The sequence below is a fragment of the Daktulosphaira vitifoliae genome, unplaced genomic scaffold (assembly GCF_025091365.1).
Source record: "Daktulosphaira vitifoliae isolate Bord-2020 unplaced genomic scaffold, ASM2509136v1 Scaffold_2, whole genome shotgun sequence".
Lineage (NCBI taxonomy): Eukaryota > Metazoa > Arthropoda > Insecta > Hemiptera > Phylloxeridae > Daktulosphaira > Daktulosphaira vitifoliae.
In genome coordinates this window covers 11,177,075-11,194,396 of record NW_026099573.1, presented here as the reverse complement: position 1 = coordinate 11,194,396, position 17,322 = coordinate 11,177,075, and the positions used below count along the sequence as shown (strand labels likewise).

At 30.2% G+C, this 17,322-nt stretch overlaps 1 protein-coding gene across 1 annotated transcript; it reads right to left on the bottom strand.

Annotated features, from left to right (window-relative positions):
• Positions 1 to 15,971: 15,971 nt before the first annotated feature.
• LOC126897975 (uncharacterized) lies at positions 15,972 to 16,787 on the bottom strand. The gene has a single exon (XM_050671924.1). It carries the CDS (start codon positions 16,785 to 16,787, stop codon positions 15,972 to 15,974), a length of 816 nt encoding a protein of 271 aa, XP_050527881.1.
• Positions 16,788 to 17,322: the final 535 nt, after the last annotated feature.

The following is a 17,322-nucleotide window of genomic DNA, read 5'->3' as shown; positions in this document are numbered from 1 at the left end:
TTATTCCAAAAGCTACATGATCTGCTAGTTCCTTAATAATATTCTGATTAAGATAAAGTATGACAAATGAAAGATGTATATAAATACTACTTTTCATAAAAAAATTGTATTGATCCATACATTTTTTAAGAAGTTATAGCATTTTAAAGTAAAAAATGTAAAATATAAAATCGAGAATTTTCACACAAAAATAGCATTTGGTACCCATTTTTACCACGAAAACAACTCCAGAGGTCAAATTTTTTTATCCATAATAAAGTACATTACATTAGCTTTAATTTAAGATATATATAAAAGTGTCAGACCTTCCGGAATACTTCCAAAAGTTAAGTTGAAAAAGTTGTCATTTTAAATCCCACCCGGGCAGGTAAAGGGTTAAATTTATAAAAAAAATATACCAAATGATAGGTAAAGACATCAAGCATCTATAAATAAAAAAAATTTACTGATCCATTCATTTTCCAAAAAGTTATAGCATTATTAAGTTAAAAATATAAAAAAGAATTATTTTACAAAAATCGTAATTCTCTATTGACTTTGATGTCTATTTTCACCACGTAGACAAGTCCGGAGGTCAAATTTTCAAATTAAAGTATATTAAAGTAGCTTTAATTTAAGATATATATATATATATATATATATATATATATATAAGTGTCAGACCTTCCGGAACACTTTTAAAAGTTAAGTTGAAAAAGTTCTATTTTCTATATGCATTTATCAGATTTGAACACCCCCCGTATATAAGGAAATAGTCTGATTTAAAAAAAATGTATGTCGAATGAAAGACGTATATAAATACTACTTCTCATGAAAAAATTGTATTGATCCATACATTTTTTAAAAAGTTATTGCATTTTAAAGTGAAACATGTATTTTTTTATTCAATATACTTTTCTCTATACTTATCATGTTATTATATGAATGTAACATTATCACTAAATATACAACACTCACTTGTTAAACATTTTATTTTAATGAGATTTTGGGAGATATTTCTATGTAAAGATTAAAAATGTTTTTATTCTATATATAATGAATACTTGAATATTTCGCTCATGGGATAAAGAATATACAAATATTTTTCAATATCTAGAAAATATTTAACAATCTATGCTAATTTCCCAATCAATATCAAAGCAAGTTCGACACACATATTATAATATCTTTTTTTTAATTCAAAAGGATAATTTCTAAAGAAATTATCAATCGACTCGTATGTTTATTTTTATACTCATTATCAAGGCTTATATCTTCTAGAATTTTAGTTCTATTTTTTCTATTTTTAAAAAAGTTCTATTTTCTATATGCATTTATAAACACTCCCCATATATAAGGAAACTTTGAGCATTATAAGGTAACTAGAGATAATTACTAAGATAATTACTAGATTCTAGTAATTTCAGGCAATGTATTTACTTAGGTGAATCCTTTTGACGGAATCGTCCCTATATTTTAACATTTTTTACATGTTTATGCAAACATTTATTATAAATCTTGTAATTACTATTATTATTTTGAAATAAATATATTATATACAAAGAACAATTATTTGTTTTTCATTTTAGATTATAAATTTATTATAGTAAAATAATACAATTACAATATTTTAAGTTATTGTTCATAAATTATTAATGTAGGTTAATTTTCTAACGTGATTGGGTTTTGGCCATAAGTAGCCTTAGAGCTGATAGTTCTAATGACATTGAAGACATTGATGACTTTATCAACGATAAATGCGGTAGTGTAACTTAATAATTAAAAAGAATTTGATAAAATATTATGGTTACTACTAACGTATAAATATTTTCTCTTTAATTACAAAATAACTGAATGCTTATGAAATAGTAAAAATATTGTTCATATTTATTATAAGTATTTTCACTTTAATATCATAATAATGATCACCTTATGATGAGTATGGTTACACATCACCTCTCTTTCTATGTAAGGGTAAATCGTTGATCTACTGTTTTAATACATACGTTATTGAAGGAAGGGAGACTCTCTATGGTCAAAGGCATAAATGTCATACTAGCTATAGTTGGATTGATATGCCGCCACCGCTCGATTGCACGTTTCACTTTTCAGCGCTCAAATATTTCTAAAATTATGCAATTTTCAAAATACCTCCAATTTTCTGTAACATATAAAGATATTCTATCTACCTCGGTATACTATGAATATACCAGGGTATACAATACATATATGTTGTAATAGGCCCTATACATAAAATACAATACACAATCAACACTTTCTACTCTCTAAAACAGACAAACACACAACTTTTACAATCACGCCACACACATCCGCTCCTTCCAAACACATGAAAACGCTAAATAATCAAGTGTCAAACAGTCAAATGTTACTCTTTATTGATCATAGTTAAAGAAACCCTTTTACGATTTAAACAGATTATAAAAGACCTAAAATTTGAAATCTAATGAGAGCCGGACGATGATTATATACATCTATGAAAGAGGACCTGGAAAATGCACCAAGAACATCCTTGGGCTAATAGTTTTGTCATGTTTCGATCTTACCCTGATGCAAGCACGTCGCGATTATCGTCCGGCTCCTTTTCGCCTGCCAGTGAAAATTGTAAAAATACTTTTTATGTAAATCGTGCCTATAATAACTGATTATAACATTTTATTGTACAATTTTATTGTCAATTTTGCATTGCTAGTCTTTTATCATTGTTTTATATGATTATAATAATAAACTTATTAAAGACATTGTCTACAAATTAATGATTATTCGAGTTTGTATATTTTATATTATCCCACAGTAAAAACTGCATTATTAAAGGATTACATAACTCAAGTAAGATTATTCCAATCTAATGTGCATGCCATTACAAGAAATAACAGACCCTCGAACCACACTGCCCCGATAGTCTCGATAGATTCACTGCAAAGTTTAATACCACATATCCTTTCTATTACACTTTTACTTATTATTATTTAAATTACAATCAAGCGTATTTTAAATTATGACATATACCATGGTAATTATGCATGTACCGTGGTATATAACAACACTATCTAAGAACGAGCAAATTCTATCTTCCATAATACCCCTGACCGTTTACACCGCCCGTCTATCTAGTGAAAGGAAAAGGCCGCGTACGTTTAGGGGCGGGCGCTAATTCATACTTTATACATCTACTAGAATGAGTACGGAAGGAGAAGATAATGATAAAAAATAGCAGCACCCAGATCTAACCATTAGTTTACTTCATTTTACATCATTACTTTTAATTGTTAGTAACTTTTAAAACATCGATCGGAAGTATTTATTTTTAGTATGCAGGAAGTTCAACGGGGTTTCCTAATGTCCTGATTTATTTTGTTTATAAGTACTTGCCTGGCTATATTTATCCTAACAACTAACTACAGAACGAATAATATAATCAAAGAATTTTCAATAATTTGAAATGGTTATGTATTTCGTATAACAAAGTTTAAATTTTTTAAATTTTAAACTAATGTATTAATCTTTTTTAAAACAGCTCTTATAATGACTTATATTTAAAATATATTTTTTGAGTTGTCAAATGGTTTTTGATGAAACATAATTTTCAAATAAAAAAAGATTAAAATTTTTTTAATTACTCAATGAAAAATTGAATATAATAAAATTATATGCAAACATAACATAAAAGAAAAATGGCGAAAAAATTACAAAAATAAAAAAAATATATAAATTTTATTTTCTACTTGAAAATCTCATAGAATAAATTTATTTATTATTTAGTAATACCATTCATCATTAAAAAAAAATTCATTAATTTTAGAGCATTTGTTATAATAAAGGTTAATTTGATATCTTAAACAGATTGACCAATTCTTATAATATAAATATATATATATATATATATATATTTATATATATAATTATATTAATCAAAATAAAATTTTATATATATATTTTAAACATTTCAAAAAAAGACATTTTTTTTATTGAAACATAAAGCAATAAAAATCAATTAAAAAATGTTTGAAACCAAAAAATTGTTTTTTCATGTCCTGTTATAAACATTATTTGCAGTTTCATCATTGGATCAATTAAAATACATTATTTTGTATGTTAAGAATTTTTTAATTAAAAGTTACATAGAATAAAATAATAACTAACTTAATTAAAACAATTTTTCTTTTTAGTAATATCAAAAAAAAAAAATGATTATTTAAATCCATCGTCGTATCTAAATTTATATAGTATTTTTGACCATTATTAGAATATTGTTAGTCAATCTTCTTCTTCATCGTACTCATTATAATCTTCTTCTTCTTCAAACTTATCATTTTCATGTTCTTCTTTATAATTTCTATGGTTCACCATAATTTCTGACTGTATTTCACTATGTTAAAAAGTTTTTATTAATGAACAATATTTATAAATATGTTAAAATGCGTGAATGGATTGTAATCATAACATTTTTATAAACAGAGTGTGATTCAAATTAATTATCGTAAATTATCATTACAATCTGGTAGTTATTCTGCATAACCAAAATTATCATTTTCTTGTTCTTCATTATAATCTTTATGGCGATCATTAATATCTGATTGTATACGCCTATGTTGAAAAATATTTATGAAAATGTTTGTGAAAATATAATAAGTGTCGTAATAACCTTACTGTATTAGTAGCCTACGCTGTTTAAACAAGTTTTACTATATGCGTTACGTTGTGTAACGTAATATGTGAATATTGCACAAATATCATCAACATTCATGACCTTCACAAAAGTTTTCTTCAGAGATACTTTTGTTTAGAAGTATGACTCCAATACTATATAGTGCTAGGAATATTCGCAAAGTAAGCGTGTTCGGTATGTGAGTCAATTTTTGGCATTATTCGGTTAATAATGCCAAAAATTGACTCACAAATCATTTGATTGATTCGGTTAATCAAACGAAATTTTAATACGTTTAGTACCGATAGGGTCTTGATCTTATTTTTATATGTATTAGAATAAATGTTATGATTGCGACTTAAAATATATTTTACCTATACAACTACTAATCGGACTCAAAAAATTATGATTTTCAGTTTATTAAATATTTTATAATAATATTATATATTTTATCAGAGTTTGAAGAGTTTAAATCCAAATTTAAATTTGCATCATAAAACGTAATTCAACAAAATATGCAGAAAAAAAGTAAGGCATTGTAAACCAGCCGTATTTTAATTTTAATCTTTGTAACGATTTAAAAAAGTTCATTTTTTCAATTTTTATGTTTTTTCTAAAAATTGACAAAATTAACTCGTGCTAGTCTAATTATTAGGTATAGTTTTGATTTTAGAATAAAAACTGTTAAGCTTTTAAGTTAAATATTTTTTAGGTTTGAATTCATATTTTAAATGTTTTTTTATTTTGAAATAATTATAATGATCAATTCATATTATATAAAGAGGAATATTTTAAATTAATCCTTTAACAACTAATGGATGAAATATGAAAAAAGTCTGTTAATATTTGGTAATAGGTTCAACACATATTACGTTCATAGTTCACTTCTTTTTTAAATTTAATCAAATTTTTGTAAAAACTTTTTTTTAGAAAATATCATATTTATAATAAAAGAACTTTACATTTATTTTATAATAAATAGGATTTCATGTGATATATAAAAAAGCTTCCTTCAAATTTAAATATTCATCCATAAGATATGTTTTAAAAAATATTTTACCTATACTACTACTAATCGGACTCGAAATAAAATTTTGTTTATATTAATACAATTTTGTTACAATGATTCTTTCCATATTTTATCAGAGTTCAAGTTCAAACTTAAGTTTGTATCATCTGACATAAGTCGACATAATATACAGAAAAAAATAAGGCTATGTACTTTAATTTTTATCTTTGTAACGATTTAAAAAAGGTACATTTTTCTATTCTTATGATTTCTCTAAAAATTGTCAAAATAACTTATGTTAATCTAGTTTTTAGTTACATTTTTGATTTTTAGTATAAAAACTTACTCCTTAGTTTTACCAACGATCACTTTGTTAAAGCCCAAATTATAATATCCATCTTGAATTGTTAGATTATAAAACAAAATTAAAAGTTTTGTATGTTCTTCAACACTGTCAGCAACTATTTATTGTTTCAGGTCTATTCTATACATGTTTTTTAAAACTGCTTTAACAGAATTTTTACTTTCATATATATATATATGATTTATGTTGTCAAGTTCAACTAATATTTCGTCTATTGTATCAGAAATTAAACTTTTAATATTCAACGCTACTTCATTAGCTTTTTGTTTATCATTAATATCAACAGTATTTTGTATTGTCATACTATACAATAGCCCTATTTGAGTATCAATACTTTTATAATCTCATTCATAATTCTTATATAGATAAACATTAATATCATTTAAGAAAATAGCGACATATAAAAGTTTTAGAAATAATCTATTTGATGTGCTTACTGTTTTCTGCAACTCAATAGAGCAATAAATGAAATATTCTATTGACTCTCTATGTATGTCACATAACTGAACAAAACTGTTCAATAATTGTCTAAATAGTCTCAAATTTTCAGTGTATCTAAGAATTATTAAATTATTGATCTGTGTTATTTTATCATGAAAATTCTCGAAATTAATTTCCGAAAAAATGTCTTTTATAACATAATAACGACATATTTCTTCATCGAACCTGAACCCATATTGTGCTTTTAAATCCCATCCATTCTTCTGTTGACGAATAATATTGAAATCATTGATATACTTTCGTAATAATCGGTGTGGATCTGAACTTGAACTACAGAAAACAATCAAACTTTGATTTAAAATCCAAAAATTAAAAATATTTAAAATGAAGAATCGAAATAACATTTTTTTAAGATAAATAAGTAAAAATTTGAATACTAATAAATCTGTAAAATAAATTAATATAATATAGTATAACGATACTAATGTAATAATAATCGATGTTAATCTTTCATTTTATACAATTTTAATACATACAAATGAGTTATGAGAAAAAACAAATATATATTATTTTAGTATTGCAATGATTACTTATGTGCGTAAATTTACACAATTTCGTCATTTAAGAAATTTCAAAGACAATATTTTATTTTTTAAAATACGACTTAAAATATAAAATATAATTAAAAATCATAACTTAAAGAAATTCGATTCTACATAAAGTACTTTTTACATAATGTAATATGGATATTGTATGGTCTGGCATTAAAAAATCCTCTTGATATTAATGATAAAGCTATTGCTAATAAATTAGTAGGAAGTGTTAGAAAATTTATTTCTATTAAATTAGAGAAAAAAACATTAGTCGACATTGACAAAATACATTATTCTGTTATATATCATATTGAACATTCAGTTAAAACAGCTTTAGTGGTCCAGAATAGTATAGACCTGACACAAGAAAGTAGCTATTATTTTTACATTGTATTGCAAATTCTTTTTCTATTAGAATATTAATTAAATGTCGAATGAAATACTTATTTATATTAGTTATATTCAATTACAATGAATATATGTAAATTGTAAAACTAAACCGTCTAAAATTATACGAGAAGTTACTGTTAATAGTAAATTTAATTAATAACTGACAGGATTTGATAGTTGTTCAAATAAAGTGACACAATTTAGATTTATCGGTTACTTGTTGTTTATTATGATAATGAGCTTATCACGGTGCACAACACAAAAGAATAAAACACAAAATATACATATTGAGATGACGAACAGGTAGAGATTTATCTGCAGATGTCAAAAATCGTAAATGCGGTTATGGTTCGGTCGAGTTGACGGACGATGAAAAAACCGATATCGGTGTCACGAAGATGACTGAATCAAAAAGGCATTATTGCAACGGGTATTCGACGTGGGGCATTTATTGGACTTTACACCACGACGATAACGCGTGTGTGTAACGGTTTGGTTTACAGTGTTGCGGTAGCTGAGAAGGAGCTGACAAGACCGCGGGGTGTCAAACGTGTGACAACGCCGTGACCGTGTCACAACAAATTATTTTCTGTAATGCTCTGTATCAATTTATATACACGTTTGCCATAAAAGTAATAACTAATTTATCATTTTTTATAGATTCTCTGAAAAAATTAGAATACTAAATTATTCTTATGATAGTGACTTTAATTACTGTTAGATATCACCTATACTTGTCTCATCTATGCCACTTCCACACAAACCCTACTGTGCTACCGATTTTTTATTATTTTAATATAAAATTATACTTCTATTAAACCAACTTTGATCAAAAGTACACAAAATGTATCCAGTTGAGCTATCAGCACCATAATTAAATAAATATTTTATTTATGAATTTCAATAGTTTGTATAATATGCAAAATTCATACTTATAACACTGAGACAACTTATTATGAGCACAATAATAAGTACTTAATTTATTATTTTAGTGCTTTAAATTACACCAAAAAGACAAAATATTCAAAAAAAAAAAATTGAATGTGAAAAAGTTAAACCTAATTTTAAATATTTTTGAAATTTTAATTTAAAACTAAACTATACGCTTTAATTATAAAAATGTAGTATATAATTTACTAAAAGGACCTAAAAGTTGTTAAAATGTTCTAATGTAAAGACACATATTTTATCTATTTTTTATTTGAATTATGGGCATTTTTTTGGGCTTCGTAACATTTTGAAATTTTATGGCTTTATTAAAATTTAAGAATTTTATGGCTTCTTAAATTGTTTGCATTTTTAAAACTTCATTAAAATATGCAATTAAAAAAAATTGTACCTATTTTGAATTATTTGAAATTTTTGTCTAATACGGTACTAAAATAGCTTTAAACAAAAAAAAAGCAAAGTAGTGCTTAAAAATATACATAAAATTTTTTATTTTGCTTATCGGATTTTAATACAAATTTATACCTTACTAAAATAATCCTAGAACCTAACAAAAAAAAAAAAACAAAAATGCAAATTCTAGAAGATATAAATCTGATAATGAGTATAAAAATAAACATACGCGTTGATTGATAATTTCTTCAGAAATTATCCTTTTGAATTAAACGAAAGGTATTATAATATTTGTGTCGAACTTGCTTTGATATTGATTGGGAAATTAGCATAGATTGTTAAATATTTTCTAGATATTGAAAAATATTTATATATTCTTTATCCTATGAGCGAAATATTCAAGTATTCATTATAAATAGAATAAAAACATTTTTAATCTTTACTTAGAAATATCTCCCAAAATCTCATTAAGATAAAATGTTTAACAAGTGAGTGTTGTATATTTAGTGATAATGTTACATTCATATAATAACATGATAAGTATAGAGAAAATTTTTATGAAGAATGCTAAGGATATAAAACAATTTTTTGTGTTAAATTTAGTTTATATTTAGTCAATTGCCGTGCAATTGACTGTCTAATGTTTTCTTTATTTGTGATCATAACACGTATAATATTTTGCAGAATACTGACAAATTTACAAAAAAAAAAAAAAATATAGGTTATCAAGTACGAGATATAGACCACGTAATGATCGCTTTACTAAACGAAATAGATGAATGGTAGAGTTTTATAATACTATATCCAAGTTTTCTTGTTCTTAAAGTAATGTCTATGTAATATCTTAAAAATTGATCAATTGTGGCCAATATTTTTTAATTTAATGCCGGTGACATATTCGCAATAATTTATAATTTGAAATAACAAAATGGAATGTCTTAGGTAGATTTGTTTCATAAACGTACCCGAAAAGAGAATATGACTTTGAAATAATGATTGATAAAAAATATGCTCGTTGGGCCAACTTCTTCGAAAACTAGTTACCAACTTAGTTTATAAAGGCGTTTCATATCTTTTTCCAGTTAATGTAACTGATCGATGGGCTTAGAATACAGATTCGAAACTTTATTGTAATCAAATGAAACACATACGTACTGTAGTCTATTTCAAATATTCGACATTATTCTGTTTTAGCTTTGATGAGTATCTGAAAAAGCTATACTATGGTTTTTTTTTTTTTTTTTGTCACTGAACATGGTTTTGTTCAACAATGCTCAGAAGATCATTGATGAACTCGGTATGGCTAAAATAAAAATTATAGATGCATAAACTTCAAAATTCTAGAAATAATGTTTTGGACGGATTATTGCGAAATTTTATTCGATTTAAACATTTGCCTTGCCGAAGATATACTTTTATTTGAAAATTCAATAATTTACTAAAGTACTGAATAATCATCATTCAATTTTTTTTTTCTCCAATAATTGATAATATTTCAAAAATTTAACTTATTCAAACTTACGTCAAATTAAAACTAATAGATTAGCTAGATTTTAGATTAGATCTAACTAAAAGATGATAAATGAAAATCTATACGAAATCTCGGTTTTTAGAAATTATTGGGCATTGAAGCCTGATTAATGTATATGATTAAAAAAATAAAAACATTCTGGTGACTTGCCACAATGAGTAATATAATTATTAGTGGATATGTTAAATTTTAACTTCGATGCGAATCTGAGAAGGTGTCAATTTTACTATGATGAAATTCACGATGTTATTTTCAATTAAACTAGATACGATAAAAGTATAGAATTTAATATTAGCAATTGATTTCATGGTGACCTTGACACACCATTTTCTTATTAAGCCATGCGCACACATAAAATTTCCATTCGTCTGCAATTGCAATGTACAATCTTGTGGTAAAATTAAAAAATAAACACATAAAACGTTTATAAATAAGTATAGCATTCTTTTGGTATGATTCTTGTGAAAATCCAATAAACATCCTAAATATAGAAAGGGTTTGAACGAGACCGCCCACGCGAATAAACATATTGTTGGAAAAATTACAAACATCTAAATTTCTGCGAAATGCAGCATACTAGCATCGAATTGTTTAATATGATAATAATTATTGCCAGATATTTTTTATACTTATACCAACTATGCCACGACCTCACTGTATTCGGTTTTCTGAAGTTTAGTCATAAGAAAAAAAACATTTTATTTACTTATATACTTCTAAACATTAAGCATTTTTTGTGTAGCTTTTCTCAGAAGTAGTTAGGTATTAAACGCAAATATAGAACATCAAATAGAATTGAACAAACATACGTTAATGATTCACTGCAGATAGATAAAAATCTAGGGTCTCTAGTACACCGATAATATAAGAACGACCGCCGTCCCGTTAACCTTTTAAAGGTTAACTTTAAAAGCGATTGGAATCATCGCCAACTATAGAAATAAATAAAATCCTATAGGATATAATTTTTTATCATAAACTCTTATTCAATTATTTGCAGAATAAAAATAATTTCAATTTTTTTTTTCATCAATTTTTAGTACGTATTTTTATCGAATTTTTGGCTATGAAATACTTTATACATTTTTATGGCGTAGGGGTATAAATTTGTTTTTTAATAGCGAATAGTGTTAAGAAAACTTCATCCGTATATTAAACATAAAGTATCGGCTTTTTGAGATAATTTATGTGTATTAGGCTGGATCACTAAAAATCGATTTTCAAAATTTTAATTAAAATCATTTTTTTTTTTATAGATTAAAATAAGCATTTTGTGAAGATTTGAGATTTAAAAAAAAGAAATTTCTGGTCGCTCCACGTGTTTTTAGTATTTTATAGTAACTCAAAAAGAAATAGATAGTGATATTTATTATAATAGACGAGAGATGTGTAAGGAGAGAGTTACTATTTGTTTTTCATAGTTTTAATTCTCAGGTAAGAGGTCGAGGGTAATAGANGGATAACATAAAATTACTTACTTCTTTTATTCTTGTAAATTGCTTGTAAAATGATTTGATAATTATCTCGATATGTTTATATATGTTTAAAAGTATTTAATTAGCACTTCGTCAAAAGATAAATAATTAAAGCAAGTTCTTTTCATATATAAATAAAATGCATAAAAGTCAGCCGACAACAACACAGGGCTGTGACTGATAATTGTTACTTTTAATTCGAAGAAAACGAACTCTTTTGGTCGCTGTCACTTCTTCTTTTTTTTCGTCTCTCTGGAGTCTTTCCCTGACTCTCCCGGACTGAAAGGATTTCAGTGTTTTTTATAGTAAAATGATATTACCCCCAATCCAGGGATATTGTTGTCAGCGCTTTTAGTAATCTTTTTAGTTTATTGTATTAATTATGCATTACAGGATTATTATATTATGATAACATATTTAACAATTGATAAATTGATATATATATATAAATAATAAGAAATTGTGTAGAACATCATATTTGTTATGACAGATAAATTATTTGATTGTTTACAAGTTATTTAAAATACAGATTATACATTTTTCATTAATAATTGTAAGATGCGTCATGCAAAGCATTGAGCATATTACTACAATATTGTTGGAAAAATTACAAATATCTAAATTTTTGCGAAATGCAGCATACTAGCATCGAATTGTTTAATATGATAATAATTGTGGGTTATATCTTACAACACACAATTATTTAAATGGCGGTAGACTTTTATTAAACAAAATTATAACACTAAAATAGACGTATAAACACTAAAAGAAAATATATGTATATACAGTAAGGAAAAATAAAATAATCGAAGTAAACATAATACACGATGACAACAGCGGCGGGGTGTAGCGGTCGTGTAGCGTATCGCGGACTAGACAGTCTGAACTGAACTAACTGAACTGACTGATTCTTCCGATATATATATAGCTCCGATAAGGCTCTCGCTAATTCTAGAATATTCTATACCCGCGTAGGTTATCTTATGGCGTTATCGAAGTTTCTCGAAGGTTTTTGATAACGAGAACATTCGAGAATATTCGTTGCGTATGTTTTGGTCGCTACATCACTCCCCTACCAGTGACGGAGTCAAGCGGAGCCTACTTGAAGACGGTCTGGAAAATGGACTCTTCTTCCGGAACGTGTCCTTTGATCCTCCCTGGGAATGGTAATGGGTGTATGTGTCTGGATCTTTTTCGGAATATTTTCCTTAGAGTATTCATCTGCCATGATGTATGCTGGTTTAAGTCTATCTATAGTAACTGTAACTTTCTTCTTATTAATATCAATAACAAAAGTTTTTTCGTTCCTACTTATGACTCGATAGGGACCATCATAGGGCATTTGAATTCCGTTTTTGGGCCCATCATGTCGAATGAATACGTACTCTGTGGTTGCTAGATCCTTGAAAACGAAATTTTTCTTCTCGCCATGTCGTGTACCATTGACTGGTCGGATCTGCTGAATGTGATGTCGAAGGTCTTTGATAAACTCAGCTGCGTCGTCGCACTTGGCGGTATTATTATTTGACGTGAGGAATTCACCAGGGAGTCTAAGTGGCTCTCCATAGACTAATTCTGCCGAGGTGGATTTAAGATCGTCACGCCAAGCTGCTCGGATACCCAATAAGACTGTCGGAAGAGTTTCTGTCCATCGATTATTCTGATGACATTTAATAGCGGCTTTAAGCTGCCGATGGGATCGTTCCACCATGCCATTTGCTGAAGGATGATAGGCCGTAGTTCTAAGATGGTTCGTACCAGTCAGGTAATTAAGTTGCTTGAAAAGGCATGACTCGAATTGTCTTCCTTGATCTGTTGTGATACGAAGAGGGGTACCAAATCTTGCAATCCAATGTGTATAGAAGGCTCGTGCTACAGTTTCCGCTTCTTGATTTTCCAATGGAACTACTTCAGGCCATCGAGTAAATCTATCGATGCACGTGAGGCAGTAACGAAATCCTTCGGAATAAGGCATAATTATTAAATCTAAATGAACATGCTCAAATCTTCGAGACGGTAGAGAAAATGACCCAAGGGGTGCTGTGACATGTCGCGTGATTTTGGCTCGTTGACATTCGACACATGCCCGTGCCCAATGTCTGCAATCTGCGTCAATTCCTGGCCACACAAACCGCTGTTTTACAAGCTTCACTGTGGCTTTAACTCCTGGATGTGCAAGGCGATGTATGGTATTGAAAACTGTTCGTCGAAAAGGCTTTGTAACAAAAGGTCTGGCGATTGAAGTTGATGTGTCGCAGAACACTAAGACATTCGTGCCTGGTAATTCCACTTGCTTAAGTCGCAATCCGGTGTTTTCTTGTGCATACTTTTTCAATTCGTCGTCTCCCTGTTGTGACATTGCTAAAGCAGTGTAGTCTAACGTGTCTGATAATGCGTCCACGCGTGATAGGGTATCAGCCACGATATTCTGTTTACCAGGAACGTACCTAATATCCGTGGTGAATTGTGAAATAAAGTCCAAGTGTCTGAATTGTCGTGGTGTGCACTTATCCGATTTCTGTTGAAATGCGAAAGTGATAGGTTTGTGATCGGTGTATATAACAAACTCGCGTCCTTCCACCATATGCCGAAAATGTTTGACAGCGAGATAGATCGCAAGAAGTTCTCGATCGTAAGCTCCGTATTTTGTCTCAGTCGCCGTGAGTTTCTTGGAAAAGAAGGCGAGGGGTTGCCACTCGTCATTGATGAACTGTTGGAGAGTTGCGCCAACCGCTGTGTTTGAAGCGTCGCTTACAATAGCCAGTCGAGCGTTGTCACATGGGTGCGCGAGAAGCGTGGCTGTGGCGAGTTCCTCCTTGCATTTCTCGAACGCTGAAATTGCTTCTGGTGTCCAATTAATAGGTGCTTTACCTTTTAGATTAGGTACTAAGAGATCACTTAGTGGTGATTGTGCATCTGAAGCTCTAGGTATAAAACGACGATAGAAGTTTAACATACCTAAGAACTGTCGTAGACCCTTAGCTGACGTTGGCCTCTTGTAGCTCAATATGTCAGCGACTCTATCAGGTAGAGGACGTGTTCCTTCTTTAGAAATCATGTAGCCCAAAAACTTTACTTCTGGTTGTCCAAAAACGCATTTTTTAGGATTGAGAACCAGAGAGTATTCGCGTAGTCGCTCAAAAATGATCTGTAAATGTTTGATGTGTTCTTCTTCAGAAACAGATGCCACGAGTATGTCGTCAATGTAACTGAAACAAAAATCAAGTCCACGGAGTACTTCGTCAATAAATCGTTGGAACGATTGTGCTGCGTTTCGAAGTCCAAAAGACATAAAGAGGAATTCGTAAAGTCCAAATGGTGTCACAATTGCAGTTTTAGGGACGTCTTCTTCAGCTACAGGGATTTGATTATACGCTCGAACCAAGTCGATAGTTGAAAAAATCGTTTTACCGTGGAGAAAGTGCGCGAAGTCCTGTATATGACGAACAGGGTACCGATCTGGGATAGTCCGGGCATTTAGAGCGCGGTAATCCCCACAAGGACGCCATGCATCTGTTTTGTTCTTTGGTACTAGATGTAATGGTGATGACCAAGGTCCTTGGGATGGTCGGATAATGCCTAGTTGGATCATAGCTTCAAACTCTTTTTTTGCTGCCTTAAGCTTATCAGGTGCTAAGCGTCGTGGTTTACAAGATACCGGGGGTCCTTGTGTCGTCGGGATAAAGTGTTTAGTGCTGTGTTTGATATCCTTCAGGGTCCCAAACGGTCGAGTGATCTCTGGAAATTCCCGTAGTAAACCGTCGTATTTCGTCTCTCCCACGACGACCTTAATAGATGGTATTGAGCACTTGACGGCGTGACCACGAGTGGTGAGTTGTGTAAGTCCGTCTAATAGACATTGATTGCGCACGTCTACCAAAAGATTGTAAAAACTTAAAAAGTCAACACCAATGATGGGCTTGGATACTTCCGCAATCACAAATCTCCAAGTGAAATCTCGACGAAGTCCGAAGTTTAGGCTGAGCGTGATAGTGCCGTAGGTGTTTATAGGCGTGCCATTGGCGGCTGATAGGACGTAATCGGTTTTTACGCGGTGGCCTGGAACAGCACTACGTGGATAAACACACAAGTCGGCGCCCGTATCGATGAGAAATTGAGTTTGGGAAGTTCGGTCTGTGATGAAAAGACGGCGTGGAAACTGACCGGGCTCACTGGCCGTCATCAGTGATGACCCGTCCCGTTTCCCGATTTATAGTTACAAGGTTCCTTGCATTTTTTCGATTGGGATCCATAACGCCAATGATACCAGCATATTCCGTCTGCGCCATGATGAGTGCGGCTTCGAGATCGTGACCTTGGACGGTAAGTATTTGGTCTTGAGTCCGGAGTACGCGAGGGGCGAGTATTTAACGCAGCCACTTCACTTCTCAACGCTGCAATCTCCTGATTAATATTTAGACTAAGTTGAGAAATCTTAAGATTCAACATGGCTTCAAAAGTGTCACTTCTCGACATTTCTGCTATTTGTGGTAGTAAAGGACCCGATGCGTCTGCGATGTTGTCCGCATGGACAGCGAGATCTTCAAGCTTACTATCTTTCACTATTGCCAACGCTACCTGTATACTTTTCGGTAAACGGCCCATCCAAAGTGTCTTCAATAACGTTTCCGGAACAGAAGAGTCGGCCAGACTTTGGAGATGGCGTAAAAATTGTGATGGTTTACGGTCTCCAATCTCAACGCGTTCTAAAAGTTGGCGTGTTTTCTCCTCTTGGGAGGCACTAAGACGTCTTATCAACTCTTGTTTAATTTTGGCGTACTTACTGTCTGAGGGCGGCGTCATAATTATGTCCTTGACTTCCACTGCGTATTTTGGCGGTAATGCTCCAACTACATACCCGAATTTTGTACTGTCAACAGTGACTCCCGCGCTGGCGAAACTTCCTTCGACCATAGCAAACCAAAGTTCGGGATCTGACGAAATGAAATCCGGTATCTTGACGGCTACTCGAGCAATTGTTTCGTCTGTCTGCGCCATCACGTCGAGGTCACCAATTTGTGGGTTATATCTTACAACACACAATTATTTAAATGGCGGTAGACTTTTATTAAACAAAATTATAACACTAAAATAGACGTATAAACACTAAAAGAAAATATATGTATATACAGTAAGGAAAAATAAAATAATCGAAGTAAACATAATACACGATGACAACAGCGGCGGGGTGTAGCGGTCGTGTAGCGTATCGCGGACTAGACAGTCTGAACTGAACTAACTGAACTGACTGATTCTTCCGATATATATATAGCTCCGATAAGGCTCTCGCTAATTCTAGAATATTCTATACCCGCGTAGGTTATCTTATGGCGTTATCGAAGTTTCTCGAAGGTTTTTGATAACGAGAACATTCGAGAATATTCGTTGCGTATGTTTTGGTCGCTACATAATTATTGCCAGATATTTTTTATACTTATACCAACTATGCCACGACCTCACTGTATTCGGTTTTCTGAGGATTAGTCATAAGACAAAAAACATTTTATTTACTTATATACTTCTAGACATTAAG

Bases quoted from the DNA above. Each gene is read 5' to 3' on its own strand.
- LOC126897975 (XM_050671924.1), bottom strand. From the start codon at position 16,787: ATGGCGCAGACAGACGAAACAATTGCTCGAGTAGCCGTCAAGATACCG.